The 19,198-nt window shown below is 50.4% G+C and overlaps 1 protein-coding gene across 1 annotated transcript; it reads right to left on the reverse strand.

Annotated features, from left to right (window-relative positions):
* Nucleotides 1–7,286: 7,286 nt before the first annotated feature.
* Nucleotides 7,287–11,811, reverse strand: NKX2-6 (NK2 homeobox 6). The gene is made up of 2 exons (XM_049631591.1): nt 10,801–11,811; nt 7,287–7,912 (listed from the first exon to the last, which is right to left on the reverse strand). The coding sequence occupies exons 1-2, from the start codon at nt 11,078–11,080 to the stop codon at nt 7,287–7,289; spliced, it is 906 nt and encodes a 301-aa protein (XP_049487548.1). The 5' UTR covers nt 11,081–11,811.
* Nucleotides 11,812–19,198: the final 7,387 nt, after the last annotated feature.

Genomic DNA, 19,198 nt, shown 5'->3' on the forward strand with positions numbered 1-19,198 from the left:
CCACGAGTTCGAGCCCCTCGTCGGGCTCTGTGCTGACAGCTCAGAGCCTGGAGCCTGCTTCAGATTCTGTGTCTCCCTCTCTCTGCCCCTCCCCTGCTCATGCTCTGTCTGTCTCTCTCTCTTTCTCTTTCTTTCTCTCAAAAATAAATAAATATTAAAAAATTTTTAAAAAGAAAAAAGGGGGAATAGTTATTGGATGACAGCTAGAAATCCCTGCCACATGTCTCACCACTATAAGCATCTTTTGGGTAGCAATTGTAATAAAGGTAAATGTTCATTTAATTCATTGAATAATTCATATATGTATAAGCACCCATTCTAGTTTTTTTCCTGTAGTATATTTGGCTTTATAGGTGCTTGTCTTACCCACAGTTTAATGTCCCTCTTGAAGACAAGGACTCCGTGTTATGCATCCTTGTGTGTTCTGATCCTGTAAATATTTTCTTTTAATGATACTGGCATTATATTCCCCCCCCACTATGTTCAATCTAATTATCCTTAATACTTGCCAGTTAAGTTGGCCTACAGGAGGATAGCTAGAAGAATAAAATAGAGGAATTATTTTTCACCATGGCCGTAACCTGACTGATAGAAGCTCTTAGAGTCCTTGTTATCAGGGCTCAAAGACCCCTGCCAGGAACCAGATCCCTATTCACACACTGGACTTTCTTCCAACTACCAAGGAGCCAGATCAGAAGCTGGGTCTTTAATGCAGACTTTGTGGAATCAGGCAAGGAAGCTAGACAGCAACCATTCACTCATTTGGTCAATCAAAAAATGGTATTGGGCCCCAACTCCATGACAGACATAGTGTGTGTTCAAAACACACTGGGGTCTGTCACCGACATGAGGCTGATTGTTGGGAAGGGACAAAATACACAGAGAGTAAATGCATCGTGATGGAGAAGGCCAAGATGCTCCAGGAGCAGGTACCTGGGGACCTGACCCATGGGGAATGTCCAGGGGAGATATCAGAAGGCCCAGCATAGGGCTGGAAACATGAGCCATCAAAGGAAAGTTCACCTTTGTCCCACTGAAGTCTTAACTTCAGATTCCAATTTCCTGGGCCTTAGGGTTTCAAGCAATTAAGCTGGGCTGGTGACAGGAGGAAGCGGGAATTATTGAGGCATGGATGGGAAGGAAGCAGGTTTGGCTGAGACCAACTTATAAAGAAAGCCCTGGAGGGACTAAGTAAGCAAGTGCTCTGAGATTCTGGCCAGGGCTGCTGGGTAAATCGGCTTTTCTTACAGTGGAATCTGGACTGTGTCAACTAAGCCCACATCCTTCTCTCTGGCCGACTCGCTGGAGTCTAAACAGACAGTCGGGGAGGAAGGCAGAGCGACTTTCCCGGAAGCTCTCCTCTGAGGCAGGGAGGTGGGCCTAAGGAGAAATGGCTTGGCTCGGGGCTGAATTGTTTTCACTCTCAAGAGCTGGCCATCTGAAAGCGTGAATCAGCATCTCTGGGGATTCAAAGTGCAGGGGGGAAATGCAGAAAAAATGGGCAAGGGGACATGACAGCCAGACTCTTTAAATATCTGTTTGCTCACTAGTGACAGAGGGTGCTAACTCTCCCACCTGCTTCCCACTCTCTCTGGCATCTTGCCTCATATTTATCCCCTCACTCAGCTTTCCAAAGCCTGCCACCCTCTAATGCATTTGTCCTTCAGGGAATGAAGAAAGCAGTGTCACTCAATGGTCATTTGATTAGTGTCAGGACCTGAACTTCCCATTGAGTAGTCAGTGGGAGTAACCAATGGCCAGAGGGCAGGGGGTCGGGGTCTGGTCAGAGTTCTGTCTCTAATGCACCCTTCTGGCCCTCGGACTCTTCTTTAAAAAAAAAAAAAGTTTATTTCTTTATTTTGAGAGGAGGGAGAGGGGAGAAGAGAGAGGGAGAGAGAAAGAATCCCAAGCAGGTTCTGCACTGTTAGTGCAGAGCCCAACCTGGGGCTCAAACTCACCAACCTCAAAATCATGACCTGAACTAAAATCAAGAGTCAGTTGCTCAACCGACTGAGCCATCCAGGCACCACTGGCCCTTGGACTCTCTCTGTGGATTTGGAACAGGAATGTTCTCTGCCCATACAGAGGTGATGAGTATGCAATGAAATCATACAGAAGGTGTATCGGTGTAAGGCTGATATGTTTATGAAACATACATGGAAATCTGTCCGATGATACATCCTTGTCCTGCAAGTCAATTCACAGGGGCCACGGGACACACTCCAGCCAGGGAATATAGCTGCACCAGTGGGAAATGTGCTCCCACAGCAGCATTCTTTGCTACAATCCCCGCTGGAAACTCTACTTTTTTAGCAAATACATACAGTGAGGTACATGCATTCAGTGAGGTTACAATGTAGCAATGAAAATGAGCAAACTTGAGGAGGCTGGCTGGCTCCGTCAGTAGAGCATGGGAATCAGGAACACGTTGGGGACTCTTGATCTCGGGGCCGTGAGTTCGAGCCCCACATTGCATAGAGCTTACTTAAAAAAAATAATAAAAAATAAAATTAGAAAAAAATAAAAAGAAAGAGAGAAAATGAGCAGACTAAACCTCCCACGCAACAGCATGGATAAATCTCGTGAACATCAAGCTGAATAAAAGAAGCAAATCCCAGAAGAATACTGGCAGTACGATTCTATTTATGTAACATCTAAAGTCAGGCAAAATTAAACCACCTTGTTGAGGGATGTGTCCCCTTGGGTAAATCCAGAAACCGAAGCCTGTAAATTATCATCACAAAAGTCAGAATAGCTGGTGACTCCTTTGGGGAAGGAGGGAGGAAAGGGCTTTGCATTCTGGAAGTGGCTTGGGGAGAAGGGCTGCTAGAGAACTAGCACTCCCTGTCTCTTGCCTTAAGGGGGGGCTACATCTGTGTTCATTTTACAATTATTCTCTCAATCGCATATATATGTTTTATGTACTTTTCTGGATATGATCTACCCTACGATTAAAAAAACATAAATGCATCGGGGCGCGCCTGAGTGGCTCAATCCGTTGAGTTGGTTAATTTATATGAAATAAATTAAGTTATAGCAATTCTCTCTCCATTTGTTGACTGCTTTAAACATTTTATCATAAAAAACCTCACATGTGTTAGGAGACAGAAATAAAACTGATCTATGCATTGAGAGACATGACCAAGTTCTGACATGGTCACTAATGTAGAATTTGAGATGAGCCCTTTAGATTCTCTGCACCTGCGTTTCTCCACTTCTAAAATGCAGGTTACTTGGGTGCCTGGGTGGCTCAGTCGGTTAAGCATCGGACTTCGGCTCAGGTCATGATCTCATGGTTGGTGGGTTCGTGCCCCACATGGGGCTCTGTGCTGAAAATTTGGAGCCTGGAACCTGCTTTGGATTCTGTGTTCCACCCCCCCTCTCTGCCCCTCCCCTGCTTGCACTCTATCTCTCGTTGTCCCTCAAAAAGAAATAAACATTAAAATATATAAATGCATCTGAAATCAACAGGAAGACACGCGACATAGGATAATAGCCTCAGAGACCCACTGCCTCCGTTTTATAAACAAGGAGACTGAGGCCCAGAGAGGTTACAGGCTTGCTCAAGGTCACAAAAATGTGCTTCCGGTCAAAGTGGGACTAGAATGAGGTCCAACAACTTTTCAAACTCAGTGTTCCTCCACCACCTTCCATCTCTCTCTGAAGAGGCCTCTCTCTGGGGGGAGTGGAAGGCACAGCTTTCCAGCCTGGAAGTTCCCTTGTTTTGTGAAAAAGAGAAAGGCGCATCAGCAGGTCGATATCCCAAAGAGCTAGAATCAACTCTGAGGATTGTACCCACTTTTCAGATGGAATTTCAAAAGATTTAAATCCGTCCCTCCAAAGTTACCTCATTGTAATGATAAAATTACAAAAAACAAAATTCCAGAAATCTCTGGCAACTCTGAAATTGGAGTTCTACTCAGGCTGCATCTGATTTGCAGATGGTATCAGAGAAAGGGCTGGAAGGCGCTGGGGAGGGAGGGGAGGAAGGACTGGGAGCCAGGAAGTCTGCAATTTTATTGACTTACCCACCTGGCCTAGGTGAGACCCTTAGCCCTGGGACAGTCAGGAAAGGAACCTCTGCTATCTCTCTGAGAGCTTTTTTGTTTTGTTTAGAGGTCAATTACTTCCCATTTGGGAAGCTTGTGAACATTAAGAGGTGCCTGAAGTGACGGGGCTGAACGATGCAGATAAGAGCTGATTGCTTGCAGAGCGCCTCCCTGGTGAAAGCCGGGCCGGCTAAGCTGGGGATGGTAAGACGCACACACAAAGGGGCAGCTCTCAGTGCAAAGGAGAGATTCCAGGACGGAAGATGGGCAGCTGGAGGTGGGCTTGATGAGCTGAGAGAGGGATGCGTTTTAAAGTGATCTTGACAGGCAGAAAGTGAGGAGACGGGAGAAGACAGTTGCCCTTCCCTCTGCTTTCCTTTTGGAAAGCCATCGTTGGTGTCGGGAGAATCTCAAGCTTCCGGGATCTCCACCCAAGAGAAAACCACACGGATTGCCTATGGACAAGGTTTTGTTAGTTTAGTTTTTTGTTTGTTTGTTTGTTTGTTTGTTTACAGCAGCAAAAACGGAGGCTGCAAAAATCTCGAGAGCAGAACAAAAAATGTCGTAAATCAACGGCACCTCTAAAGGATCTTGGGCATATATGACAGCAACATGCCATCCAGCCTCCCACGCCCCTTCAGCCAACTGAATGCAGTTCACGAATTCCCAGAAGCTAGCCTTGAACTGCATCTCAAACTACTGTAGAACACGAGCATGGCTTTGGCGTGTGCCCGCTTACTTTTCTCCACTCCTGAGGCTTCGACCTTTCCTGGAGCCTCTCCCAGTAAACAGTGTCATTCCCACACTAATCACCAGGCTTAATCCCCTCCTGCAAGCACCCACCTCCTCCCCCACCCCTTCTGTTTCTTTCCAGAGAGGGCGCACTGTCTATCCTCCTTGACACGCAGCATTGACCACCTTGTATTTTTAGATACCTTTCTCCTGTTAGTCTCTGGTATCCAATGAGATAGTAAATTTCTTCAGGGCAGCAGCCCTTCCAGAAATGTCTGGGTGATGACTGAGTTGCTGATGACTGAACCAAGCTGCTTTTGCCTTCACTCACAGACTTGACCAAGCCATAGCTCATCCTCGAGGCTGTGCTTTTTCCGTGTGGTTCAAAATGTCGAGGCAGCATGGGAAGCAAGGCCTGTTCAGAACATCTGGGACCAGCCTTGGTGCTTACTTTTCCATGTGAGAAGGGGGCAAAGGGCGAAGAAACTAACATTTACTGATTCTCTATTCGGTGCCGAGTACTCTGCTAGATAGATCCCTGCGATGGTGACCTACGATTCCAGGGCGAGCACCTTACCCAAAGAACCGCAACAAAGGATTTTTAAAAATTAACATGCAGAACTTTAGAATCTGCTCTTGGGAAAACGTAATATGACTCACTGAACAACTGGGGGCTGGACAGATGGTCCCTCAGTGGAAGCATTGAACTTAAGCTCAACTGTCATGAATCTAAGGCCAGTGTCCACGTGTCCTTCCCTTTTGTAAGGAATGTCCCCCAAAGTGAAAGACGGTAACGCCGTGTGACCATTTTCCCGCGATGGACAGTTTAACTCTAATCTCTATTTTTTTTTTTTTATCTTAGCTGAATTAGCCAAGGAATATTTATTGGTCCCAAATTTAAAGTACACAAACTGCCCTTTTTAATCTCAGGAGCACAGCACAAACTATAGTTGCAAGACACTGTGGAGTATGTCTAAATGTATTTTTATTAACAGCGAAAATAGAGAAATAAAAAAGGATGAAAATCAAAAGGAGGGAAAATGTAAGGAAATGGTAGTAAGAAAAAATAAGAATAATACTCTTGTTTTTAGCTTGAACACATAAGCTTCAAGAGATGTTAGCAATGAGTAGTCAGGTATAGTTTACATAGGACCAAAGAAGTCTGTTTCTCACGTTGGTGGAAACAATCAGGACACATTCAGAAATGAGAAAATGCAGGGCCAGTACATTTTGGTTAAATATTCGCATTTATTAAATAGAATTTAATTTTTGGCATGTTAGTGGTGGAGGGGTGAAGAACCAGAGTTTTCATTGTCTACAAATGTTATCCAAGGGGAGAAAACAGGGGCCCAATTTTCCTGCCAGAGATAAATGTATCTGACCCCTTGTTCCCATTAATAGAATGAGTTTGTTTTCGGTCTTAAATTTGCAGAATTTCAAACATCTTTACGGAGGAGGGTCATGATTTCCCCCTAAAGTTCAGGTGTCCTACCCATCCCTAGGTGGACTTACGGCCTCCTGGATGCCTCCTTTCCTGTTGCCTGGTTTAGAAAAGGGTTGTGGTTTGAAAGAAACTCCACAGAGAGAGAGAGCGAAGAAATCAGGTCACCTATCTCCAGGAGTCCAACCATTTTGTCTCCCTAGGAAATCTTGTCTGCACCGAGGAGTCAGAACTTCTGGGTGTCGTTTTTTATTTTAATTCGAAGTTGCTTAGAGGTAAGGAGAGGTGGGTGGATTCTAATGGCCCCCACACACGCAAACACACACAAATATATTTAGTGTATTCACTCAAGGTGCTGGGCTGAATACAGGGGATAAAATGCAGTGACCGTGAAGGGGAGAGCCAGAATACCTTCCCCGAGAGCAACCACGTCCCCACTGGATTAATGCAGTCCTCTGCGAACAGAGCAGCGAGGCGGGTAGGGGGGAGGGCATTTTAAAGTCCCCTGAGGGGTTAGCTCACACGATAGTTCCTCACCAGGACCTCCTGCACCCCCCACCCCGCCCCGCTCTACACCAGGGTTCCCACATCTCACTGGATTCCTCATTCTTCCCCACCCCCCTTGCCTTTAATGGAGGATCGAGGCCCTCTAGAGCCCCGAACCCCCCATTCACCACCACCCCCCACCCCGCCCAGGCTCCAGGCTGCTGCGCACAAATTCAGGAGCCTATCAGCAAACCCTGGGTTTGAGGCTCCACAAGTCACCTGCTTCAGTACTGCTCCGAACGAGAAACTGCCAGCCACCCCGGGCTCTCCTCCCTCCCAGGGCTGCTTCGTGGGCGGCCGGCGCAGGCCCTGCGCGCTGTCTTTGGGGAGAAGACCGTCCCCAGGCCTTCAGCGGGATGGCTTGTCGGGGGCAATTCGCAGTCCCAGGGATTGCTCGGGGAGAAGTGCCATCCGGTCGCTCCGCCAGCGCCGCCCTCCATCCCGGCCGCCGAAAGCGGTGGGCGGCGAGGCTGGCACCGAGCTCCGGGACACGGCGGGCGTCTCGGAGCCACCGCGCCTCACCAGGCCCTGACGCCCTGCAGCGCGGCGGGCAGGTGGCTCTGCGGGCCGGCGCCGGGGCCACCCCCGCCGAAACCCGCGCTGGCCAGGGGTGCGGGCGTCGCAGGACCCGGGGGCGCGCCCGCGTAGCCGCCGCCGTAGCCGGCGCCAAAAGGGGCGCCCGCGTAGCCGCCGTAACAGGAATAGGGCGCCGCGGCGGCGCCGTAGGGGCCCGAGAAAGCCGGCGCGCCGGGGCCCAGGCAGGGCTTGCCGTCCCGCACCAGCACGGGCACCGCCACCCGGCGCGGCGCCGGGGGGTGGCCCGCCAGTTCTAGAGACTTGTCCTGGCGCTGTCTCTTGCACTTGTAGCGCCGGTTCTGGAACCAGATCTTGACCTGCGTGGGCGTGAGCTGTAGCGCGCTGGCCAGGTGCTCGCGCTCGGGCGCCGACACGTACCGCTGCTGCTTGAAGCGCCGCTCCAGCGCCAGCACCTGCGCCTGCGAGAAGAGCACGCGGGGCTTCCGCCGCTGGCGCGCCTTGGGCTGCTCGGGGCCGGTCCCGCGCGCGCCGCTGCCGGGGTCGCCGACGCCGAGCTCTGGCCCCCTGGTCCCGCCGTGGAGGGGCGAGGCTGCGCTGAGGCCCGGCTCTAAAAGCACAGGAAGGAACAGCGTTAGCGCCCAGCCTCCGGCTCCCCGAAGCAGTTACATGGTTTCCAAGAGACGCCCCTCTCCCCTGGCAGCCTTCACTCCGCGTCCCCTTCCGTCCCCTCTGCCGACCCCTCACCCCCGTCCCAGGACGGTCTGAAGGCTCCTTTCCCCCCACGCTCTGCCGCTGTTGTATCTGCAGGCACATACGTAAATGCTGCCACTCCAGGGTCCCCGGTGTACAGCCTTGTCCCAAAAGGTAGTTGATCAAGAATCTAAGACCACTTCATTTTCTTCTTAGAAGGTCTGTGGGTGGGTGGTGGGGTAGGGGGCGATTCGCTGTGGTTCGGTTCTAGCGTGGCGGTGTTTGGGGAAGCTTTTGCCTCGAGGACCATGTGTGAGTGTGGGGGCCTGTTAGATGGAGATTGACTTTGGACCGCCCTGGGTGGAAAGGGGGGACAGAGAAAGGGAGAGAGAGAGATGATAGAGAGAGAGTTAGGGACAGAGCGGAAACTTGGTGACGCGCTTGCCAGTGGGTTCCTGTCTGCCTGGTTATCCGTGGTGGTCCGGGGCGCATCGCAGGTTATTCAGATCCAAGGCAGGGGCGGGTGCCCCGAGAGTCTCCGACCTTCACCCCACCCTTGCCCACACCCTTGTCTTTTTGGTCATCAAGCGCTCCACCGGCACCAGGGACCGGCCCCATCTTTCTTGGATGTGATGCTCTTTAATCCAAATAGAATAAAACTGAACAAAATATTTCGGTTTCCTGATTCTTGGCTTGGAAACTGCGGTTCTCTTGGAGGAATATACAAAGTTTAGACCCACATTTGGCTTTTTAAAAAGCGACCTCTTTCTCCTTTGGGGTGTCTTCGGCAAGCAGGTGGCGTTGGTTTCACCCTGCCTTCCTCTTCCCAGGGTTGGTGCCCTCGCGGATCACCCGGACTGAGGCGGCTGTGCCTGAAGCACGCAGAGATACAGCCTCTCCTCCCCTTCTCCCCACCTCTTTTCTGTCTTGGCTAAGCTCTGTTTTAACTCAAGGGTAGGTAGAGAGGAAACGCTGAGTTTTCATGGAGAATCACGCCAGGAGAAAACCAGGAATGCCGAGGGGCTGTGAGTTCTGGGTGAGGTAGAGCAGAACTCGCCTGATTAGGGAAGGTGCAGGTTGGAACCCGACTCCAAACCCCCACCCCTGTTGACACAGTCTTCTGGAGGCAGGTGATGGGGCTGTTTGATAGCTGAAGTTTGTGGAAATAAAAACTTTCTTCGGCCTTCCTTCAGCTTGTGCTCAGAGAAACTGGGGACATCTCGCAAAGAGGGAAAATATTGATGGGGATTTTAATCTTAGCAAATTGAAAAGTAACAACTGACCTTAAGCAACTCTTTGGAACAAGAAGGATCCCATTTCAGAGTCACTGACCATGCAGGCCAAGGGGTTGCGTGACACCCTGGTGCGTGCCAGCAGCAAGCGCCCTTGGTCTGCAGCCCCTCTTGCCCTGGTCTCTGAAAGCAAGGTGGTCTGGGGACAGGCGAAGTACGCAGACTCCACCAGGAACGTTCGATCATTGCAGTGGACCCGGGCTTAGTCCCTGGAGCCGGGCGCAGGCCCCTCCTCCGAGTTAAGTCCATGGCAGCCTCACAAGAGATGCTGCTTAGGGGTTCCCCAGGTGAGGAGAAAGCGGTGCGCGTGCCTTTGGCTGGCAGGTAACAGCTGTGGTCCGAGTACCGCGATACTTTCTCAACAAAGCCAGAGTGAGTGACGAGTTGGCTGAGCAGCTCGGAGGGAATTAGTGTTTATAGAGTCTGCAGAAACCCACAGGCCTCTCTGAGAACACACAGCAAAGGTTAATGTTCTCCAGGCTCCTGGAGTGGGTGAGTAACCAGGCCATTAGTCAACAAACAACTCTGAACTAGTCCCTTTACTTATTCGTTTGAGCCTTGAATGGATGGGCCGTGGCACGGCCTGGCGGAAGAGGCCCGACACGACAGGACTGGCGGGGCGGACCCCAGACGCGCACGGAGGCGCAGAGAGAAGAGTGGCTTCTTCATCCCTTGGAATGTGGACACTTTTCTGCGGAAGCTTCCCAGGTCTCAGGAGCCAAGGCAACGCAACTCAATGCCTGCTCCTTCCCTTCCTGCGGCTAGGCACAGGTGCCAGGGCCTGGCTTCCCTGCGCACGACGTGGCACTTTCGGAGACCAGGCACGGAGACCCCCGGAGTCGTCTCCCAGAGCTTCGAAACCTGGAGCTGCCCTTACCCGGCTGCCAGACGCGGAGGAGCGCCCGCCAGCGCCCGCAGGGCCGTTCAGGCCTAGGGACGCAGACACGACCTGATCTGGTCGCCACCTCTCTTTGTCCAGACGAGGAACCTGGGCGGAGGATGACTGGGCTGGCCAGGCCACTCAGCAAGCCCCAAGCTGCGGCTTGCCCCAGAGCCGGCCGACTTTCCACTCCCAAAGCGCTCGGCTGCTTTGATGGCTACACTTGGGGCAGACGCTTTAGGGTACAGAGACGAGGAAATGGCAGGGGAGACCCGTGGTGTTGGAACAGAGCTAAGACACCTAGAGGGTTTCGCTGTGAGAAAGGGAAGCTGGAGTTTCTGGGAAGTGTGGCTGTGACTGGGTGTGATGAGCTTGTGCGAAGCAGAGGGCAGGCTATGGAAATAATGAACCCCCTACGATTCAGGGGGCGCAGGAAGCACACCGGGTGTCTGAAGGGGATGGTAGAGGGGGCTGAGAGATCTGCCTTTTGGAATTCTCAAACAAGGGGAAATAGAAGCCCTCGGAGCAGGAAAGACCAGGAGATGCGCGTTAGCCCCAGGCGCCAACTGGTCATGACCAACCCCACAGCCAGGATCTCCGTGTAGAAGCCGAGACCTGAGCGCGCGTACTTACGTGGCTCCTCCACGCGTTCTGAGTCCATCTCTGCGAGCGTCTCGGGGGGACCACCAGGACACCCCGACTCGTCGGTCCTGTCGCTGTTTCCGCCGCGGGCGCTGCAGGTGCTGTGAACCTCTGACTTTCGCGGTTCTGGGACCGGTCGCTGGCACTGAAAGCTTTCAGGGCTGCCCGGTGCCTCCCGGAGTTGCAAGAATTCGGGATCTATCTGCTCTGGCTCCAGCCTCAGGATATCATTGACCGAGAAGGGGGTGGAGGTGACAGGGTTCAGCGGCATCCCGAAGGCGGAGGAGGCGGGGCTGGGGTATCCCCGGTCACCCTCTGGGTGTCGCCCTGAGCTTCCCCTCTTGTCGCTGCAAGCACAGCGGGCAGACGCCCAGTGTCCTGGACTGCGCCTTCCTCTGGGCCATCCCTGCCGGCCGGGTGACCGAGGCCGAGATCGCTGACCCTCATTGGTTCCGGCAGGAACCACGTGCTAATCTGTACCTTCCTCCCCGGGAGCTTTCTTCCCGCGCCCTTCGAATTCCTCTCCACCCCCCAGCCACCTTCCGGAAAGGTTTGGTTTGTGTCGACGGTTCTCAAAAGCCAGGAAAATGGGAGAGGGTGCTGCGCGCGGCTCGTATCTGGGTGAATACGGTAATAGAGGGAGCTGCAGAGGTCAGCCCCGTCCACGGGGGCTCTCCTAGGGGACGTGAGAGGATGGGGGGGTGGAACCCTTGCTCTGCAACCCGAGCCCGTCCTTCCGGCCCGGCCTTTGCTCAACTCTCCACTCACGTGGCCGAGGAAAACTGAGGCGGAGACGGCTGGGCACCCGCGGGATTGGAAGAGCATGCTGGAGTCTTAAGTGGGCGCAGGGTGGGGTCCCCCCGCGGCGGGGAGTTCGGTTCTGGGAGCAGAGGCTGGGCGCCGGAGGAGCGAGTCTTGACCCGTCTAGCCTAGCCTCAGCCGGAAACTTCTCGCTTTGAGCAGAGTCTGGGTCTGGGGAACCCAGATGGCCTCTTCGTAGGCGGAGCATCTCAGCTACGGTCGCCAAGACTTGGCAAGGGAGCTATATTGGGGGAGCCCCCTGGCCTCTTGGCGGGCTCCGCGAGTGAGTGGGGAGGAGGAAACGTACTAGCCCCAGCTCTCAAGGCCCCAGACAGGGGCTCCCTAGTTCCTTCTCTTCCTCCCCTTTAATCTCCCTAAAGTTGATTGTTTTCAGCGTTCCAACTTTCAGTGTGTCTGAACTCGGTGTCGTCCTTTCCCTCCTCACCCCCACCTCCAGCCCCGCCCCCAGGGGGTGGGAAGCCCTGGGGAGCATTAGATTTTCAGAAAAACTCCTCTTGGACGCAGCTGGCAACAAGTGGAAGGAGACAGTGTGTGCAGCGGCTGGGAACGGGAAGGTGGAGTCAACACGTCTATGTCTAGACCTTGCTCTTGAACACAGCTGTGGGCTTTGATTAAAGTATTTACCTCTCTAAACTAAGGCTTACTTTTAAAGCGGAGATAACAATAGGCTCATCGTAGGATGATTGTGAGAATTGAGATAATGTGTATGAAGCCATCAGTGAATGTCCACCGCTATTACTCATGCTACATTGGTTCAATTAAGAATACATGATTTAGGGTGAGCAGTCTCAGCAGACTCTAAGGAGTTTTAAAGTACCTTTTAATCAAAATGAGATCTAGAGTTCTTTTTTGGGATTTCAGATCAACTGTTTCTTAGGTAAGTCTTCTTAAGAAAATTCAATGTTACAAGAACCGTCTGGGCTTTATTACTGCCTGAAATTTAGAGAAGTTGAACTCGCGTTCCTAGTCTAGTGGGCACAAAATTTTGGCACATTTGATGGTTCAACCAAGTAATGCTTTCTTATACATCACATCATTTAATCTTTACATCAAAGCTACACTCCAGGTGTTTCCAGTTTCCCTTCCTTCCTTCCTCCCTCCCTTCCTCCCCCCTTCCCTCCTCCCTCCCTCCCTCCCTCCCTCCCTCCCTCCCTTCCTTCCTACCTTCCTTCCTTCCTTCCTTCCTTGCTGTCTTTTTCAGCGATGAGTCACCATCAGAGAGGTTAAGCGACTCCTGAGGCAGGGCTGGCTGAAACTCCCAGAGACATCAACATCTTGCAATGACATACATTTATTTAAGTTTTTTTCAATGATAAAAGTCACCAAGCACCCTTTGGGGGTGGGGGTGGGGTAGAAACAAGAGAAAGTTGAAAAGAAAACAAGATTCATCCGGAAATGACATTTAGCTCACTTCCTTCTTTACACTATCTTGGCATAGGGTATATGCGAGTTTGTGTATTTTAAATTTACATCATAAGCATGTCCAGCACTTCACTAGAGTTTTCACAAATGTATTCAAAAATTACAATATTCGAAAATTACAAGTTACAACCAGCGTGGTCCATGTTATGGATGGTCCATAATAGACTGTGTTTATAGTTTTAGATTATATCTGTTTTTGTCACTGTAAACAAAGCTTCAGAGGATATTTTTGTGCTTTCAACCTTGTGAACATTTTGAGTTATTTCCTCAGGATAAATAAGTAGGACAAATATTAATGAATCAAATCTCACGACTTCCTAGAAAAAAAGTTATCGTATTCTCCTCTCCGCAGCGGGGCAGCCAAACGTCTGATAGGCGGGTATTTACTGCAAGCACTCTGACCTCCGAAAGTGGACGCATTTAGGACATTTTCATTAAGAGCCCTTTGAGCAGCCCTCCGCCCCCTGCCCCCCCTCCAGTAGCTCCGCTCAGTCCCCACTTTCCAAGCTGCGGCTCGAGGAGACCCGGGGTGAAGACGTCAAGCGCAAACCCGCTGTCAGCGCTTTATTCCACGCTGAAATTCTCCCCGTGGCCTATTGCGCTCTAGGAAGACCTAGAAAAAGGGCACCTTGGGATGGTCTTGGCATCCAAAGCCCTGAGTACAAATCGTGCTCTCGGGTTTGGCTTTGCTTTTTCTTCCTTGGTTTGTTGGAGAGTTGGGACGGGAAAAGGCTTTCTGCCCCCTCGCGATTGGTGTAAACACCAGTCAGCTTGACGGAAGGGGCGCCTTTGGCTCAGGCTCCCGCACACCGGGAGCAACCCTGGAGACAGGTGTGCCGATCGCTCTCGCCCCAACCCTGCGGGGAGACAGGCTGTCCTTCTGCCTTCTGGAGGGCGCCGTGCAGCAGGGAGGGAGCGTACTTCGCGGTACTGGCCTTAGCTTTCCGTGGTCGCCGCTTGCTAGGGTCTCGCTCTCTCCCCAAGTCACCTCCAGGACGCCCGGGACCTGGACTTCGCGGCAAACAGGCCGGGCCTCGGTGACACCCCTTCCTCCTCCTCTAGAGCTAGGGAGCCCTGGAAAACGCCCCGCCCCGAAGCAAGGGGGAACCATAACTTTGGTCTTACTCTCGCCACGTCAATTGCAACCCTAATAACTGGGACACGAGCGACCAGGCCAGGGTGAGTGGGTCATAGGGAGGGGCCAGGAGTAAGGCCGGCAGGCGTGGAGAGCAGAAAAGCTGGGGAGTTCTCAGGCTGTTAGGCAGAGCTGGGCACAGCCTAGACAGTGTGGTGCCAGGTGATGTGCTCCCTTGCTCAGGAGTGGAAACATCATCTTTCTCTCTCTTGTTTTATTTTAGAGAGAGAGCGGGAGGGAGAGCGAGGGATAGGAGCAGAGAGAGAGAGAATCTTAAGTAGGCTCCATACTCAGCACAAGCCCTCCGCGAGGCTCGATCTCACCACCCTGGGATCATGATCCTGGCAGAAATCCAGTCTGCTGCTCAAGGGACTGAGCCACACAGGTACCCCACCATCTCTATTCTTAAAATGAGATGAGCTGGTCATGCCAGGGGTGTGAGTGGCCTTAGTCCACTTAGGTCACACAATAAATAAAACCTCAAACCAAACTAGGTCCACCAATGCGTTTGAAACGCCTACCCTGGGCCAGCTCTGTCCAAGCGCTTAACATACTAAGGAAATGAAAGGCCTCAGCCTTTTATCTTACCCCACTCTTGCACAGGAGACAGACTTTTAAATTATTCCCAAGCCGTGTGATACCATCATACAGAATCTGCTCATGAAGTATATTGAACGTCTTCCCATTCACGGTTAACAAAGGTCTTCCCGCCTGTGCTGCACCCCCCCCCCCAATTTTTTTCAAACTAAAACGAAGGGATTCCCTCTTTAAAACTCGATACACAACAAGCAACTCCCAATGAAGTCTGGTGCTGGGCGCCTTGGGCTTGTAGGAGATCAACTAAGGTCTTTTACAGGATCCCCATTAGGCTAGACTAGGGCTCTGGGTCTGTTGTCCTAGTATATCTCCAGGGCCTAGGCTAGCAACTGGTACATAGTAGGTCTTTAGTAAACATTTGTTGGATAAAGAAATCTGTCTTGTATGCCTGGGGATGGTCCCTAGGATACCCTGGGAACTGGTCTAGAAGTGTTTGGTCCACCCAGGGCTGGGCAAACTCTGAACTGCCCACCATTGCGCTCTCTGCTTTGCCACTCTTTTGGCGGGGAGCCATTTTTAAGTATTATGATAATGTGGGGTTTTTTTTTGAGTATGTGAAACATTAACATAATTCTAAAAGCCAAAATCATGCACAAAGATATATTCAAAGACATGACCATGACACCTTTATCCTTTCTATTCTCATTCCCCATCCCCCACCCCCCTACCTTCCCCAGTTCCTACACACTCCCAGTCTCATCACTTTATTCTTTTTGTGCTCCCCCCGCCCACACCCATAAATGATCAGATACATGTATTTCTTAAAAAAAAAAAAAAATATTTCCCCTTCCTTACCTGACAAGGTAGCATAATATGGGTAGTCCTTGTTGCTGTAAATCAGTGACATTTATTAAGATATTTTGTATTGGGGCGCCTGGGTGGCTTGGTCGGTTAAGCGTCCGACTTCGGCTCAGGTCATGATCTCACGATCCGTGAGTTCGAGCCCCGCGTCGGGCTCTGTGCTGACAGCTCAGAGCCTGGAGCCTGCTTCCGATTCTGTGTCTCCCTCTCTCTCTGACCCTCCCCCATTCATGCTCTGTCTCTCTCTGTCTCAAAAATAAATAAACGTTAAAAAAAAATTAAAAAAAAAAAGATATTTTGTATTGATATTATGCTTCTAATTCTATCCATGGGTGGCTGTTGCTTTACAATACAGGATATCCTTCCTGCAACAACAATGTCTGTGCACTTTCTACCTGCGTTTCCTTTGCTCAAAATAAGCTATTCCATGCGTACGATATAGTCAGGACACTGAAAATCTCTCACTATTCATGACTGTTGGCACAGATCTTTGGAACCTTATTTTCGCAGAATGCATGACTATGGTCTTAAAGCAAACCCTTTCAAAACATCTCACTGATTTTTTTCGTTTGTTTTTTACTTTATTTTTTAACTTTACTTATTTTGAGAGAGAGAGAGAGGGAGAGAGGGAATGGGTGAGAGCCTGAGCAAGGGAGGGGCAGAGAGAGAGGGAGAGAGAGAATCCTAAGCAGGCTCCATGCTGTCATTGTGGAGCCCCACGTGGGGCTCCGTCCCACCAACCATGAAATCAGGACCTGAGCAGAAACTAAGAGTCAGTGTGCTTAACCAACTGAGTCACCCAGGCACCCCTGAATTTTCTCATTAAAAAAAATGTTTTTTCTCTTTTTTTCTTTTAACTTAATTGTCTCTGTATTACAGATAAAGAACACAGAGGTTACTTATGGTCCCAAACCATAAGTGACAGCTACCAAAGAGTGGAGGAAAATTACAATCCAGGTTTTCTTGACAGGGTTTCTAGTTCTTTCTATCATATGCCTGTGTCATAAGCAAAGGCTATTGCCCTCCACTCTCTTTGGTCACACTTTGAATCCCCAAGAGTAGAAATGGAGATTTGAAAAATAACTCAGAATATCCTCAAAATAATTTCTAGGTTACAAATGAGAAAACCAATACAAAGAAGGTTAAGAAATCTGTTTGGGATCCCACACATTTCATTTTCAGTATGGTGCTCTTTCCTGTAGAGCACACAGACTAAGATTAATGCAGTTGCTTAGTAATCATATTTTTTTATGTTTCTCCTACTTGTTTACTCAGTACTTCCTAGCACCCTTGTTTCTTTTTGCTTTAATTTTTTAATGTTTACTTATTTTTGAGAGAGAGAAACAGAGCGAGAGCAGGGGAGGGGCAGAAAGAGAGAGAGGGAGACAGAATCTGAAACAGGCTCTAGGCTCTGAGCTGTCAGCACAGAGCCCGATGTGGGGCTTGAACTCTGTTGCAGCAGGATCATGACCTGAGCCAAAGTCAGAGGCTTAACAGACTGAGCCACCCAGGCACCCTCGTTTCTAAGGAAAATTCACTATACATTTTAAAATTTCACTGAAACTATTACTTTAATATTTTCCAAATTATTTTATTCAACTTAGTCCTTATTTTCTGAGTGCCCACTCCATTACGGAGAGGTAATCAGATAATCCATCAGCCGAACCAGGACATTTTTAGAAGAAAGGAAACCGTAACTGGATGGGATGTCAGGCATAAACCACAACTCTCCCAGGCAAACCACAACATATGGTTACCCTATATATATATAGCAGTTTGCAAGGCTGTTAGTACAGAAAGATAAATAGCATACATTCCAAGACCCTCCAGGAGTATCCAGTCCAGTAGGGGAGACGACAGGTGAACTTTTATCGTAAAATGTTGTCAGTACACTCTTAATCCGGTGGACTGACGTTAATGTGCTTAACTTCACCTGTTTGATGAGGGAGAACATTTTTTACTTATAATATTTTCATCCTCAAAATCTACGGTGTGAATCTGATTGTCATATTTAAGAGGCTGGTTGATCACTGGTGTATCCTTTTCCATGCCTTCACAAGTCAGGATCACCTGCCGTCACACACGGAAGGGTCCTGGGCTAGCACGGGCTCCTCCCCAGAACAAGGGGTGCTCCCAGCTTCCATTCCTTCCCAGAGATACTCTTAACACTTTGCTCTTTCACTTAACAATATATCCTGGAAACCACACCCTCTCAGTTCAAAGAGATCTCCCTTATTCTTTTGTACGGTTGCCTAGTGTTTCATTGTGCGAAAGTGCCATAGTTTATTCAGCCACTCTCCTGTGAATGAGTGTTTAGATTTTCCCAGTATTTTGCCGTTACAGATAATGTAATGAGTGACATTGTTGCTATGTGTTTTTCTATTGCTAGAAGGGTATCTTCAGAGCATATACCTATGAGTAGGATTGTGGGCCAAGAGTAAACGCATTTATAATTTCTTTCGGCATTGCCAAATTCCTGTTCAGAATGGTTGTACAGGCTTGCATTCCAGGAGCGACGTATAAGGGTCCACCTCCCTGGTAGCAGTCTGGACAAGGCAGTGTATTACACCTTTTAATTTTCACAAATCTGAGAGGTGAGAAATGGTTTCTCAGTGTTGTTTTAATTTGCATTTCTCTAATCATGAGTGAGAACACCTATTTATATTTTTAAAGGATACTTACATCTGTCTCTGTGTACATACGCGTGTATAATATACATACAGATATAAAATCCACACACATCCATTCAAATTGTATCCCCCCCCCCATTCTGTTAATTTTAAGGGTTTTCTATGGATCAGCGATTTGGGGTATCTGTGCTACATGGTGCAAATATTTTATTCCTGTTTGTCAGCCGTCTTTTGACCTCTTTTATAGTGTTTTTTGTCATGCATTTTGAAACGTGGTCACTTGCATCACTCTCTTTTATGTCTCTGGATTTGAGTCGAGGTGAGAACACTTTTCCCCACGCCAAGGTGAGGGAGGAATTCACGCTTGTTTCCTTCTAGTACTTGCACGGTTTCGTTGTTTAGGTTTAAATCTGTCTGGAGTGCGTATTTCGAGTGTACAGTGGGAGCTAGGGATCGAATACCGTCTTTTCCCCGAACGGCTGTCGGGGGCCCTGTTAACGGTTTGCCTGAGATCGCTTTCAGGGGCGCTGTCTGCGGACCCCAGAAAACCAGCGCGAGAATCTCGGGGTTAGGGGAAGCGCACGGGTGGCGCGGAGAGGGGAGCGGGGCGAAGAGATTTCTGTTACCGCTGGTTTATAAGACAGCCGGCCCCTCAGTTTCTCCCGGGCGTCGCCCAGCACCCCGCTGGCCGGCTTCCCGCCTTCACTCAAGTTTAGCGTTCCCGACAGAGCCGCCTCCCGCGCGCCCGCCACGCCTCGGGAGTAAAGCGGGGAACCATCCGGCCCTGGACGGCGGGGCTCCTCCGTGGGGGCCTCCCGGGGCCGGGCGGCGCGGGCCCTGATTCAGGGGCCCTGGGCGCTGCTCCGCGAGCCTTATCTGCGCCGCGCTGCCGGTCCCATTTCAATTAACATTCCAGCGCCAGCCCGGCACGCCCCCCGCCCCGCCCCGCCCCGCCCCGCCGCCCGCCGGGCACGTCCCCCCA

This window comes from Panthera uncia, chromosome B1, assembly GCF_023721935.1.
Source record: "Panthera uncia isolate 11264 chromosome B1, Puncia_PCG_1.0, whole genome shotgun sequence".
Taxonomy (NCBI): domain Eukaryota; kingdom Metazoa; phylum Chordata; class Mammalia; order Carnivora; family Felidae; genus Panthera; species Panthera uncia.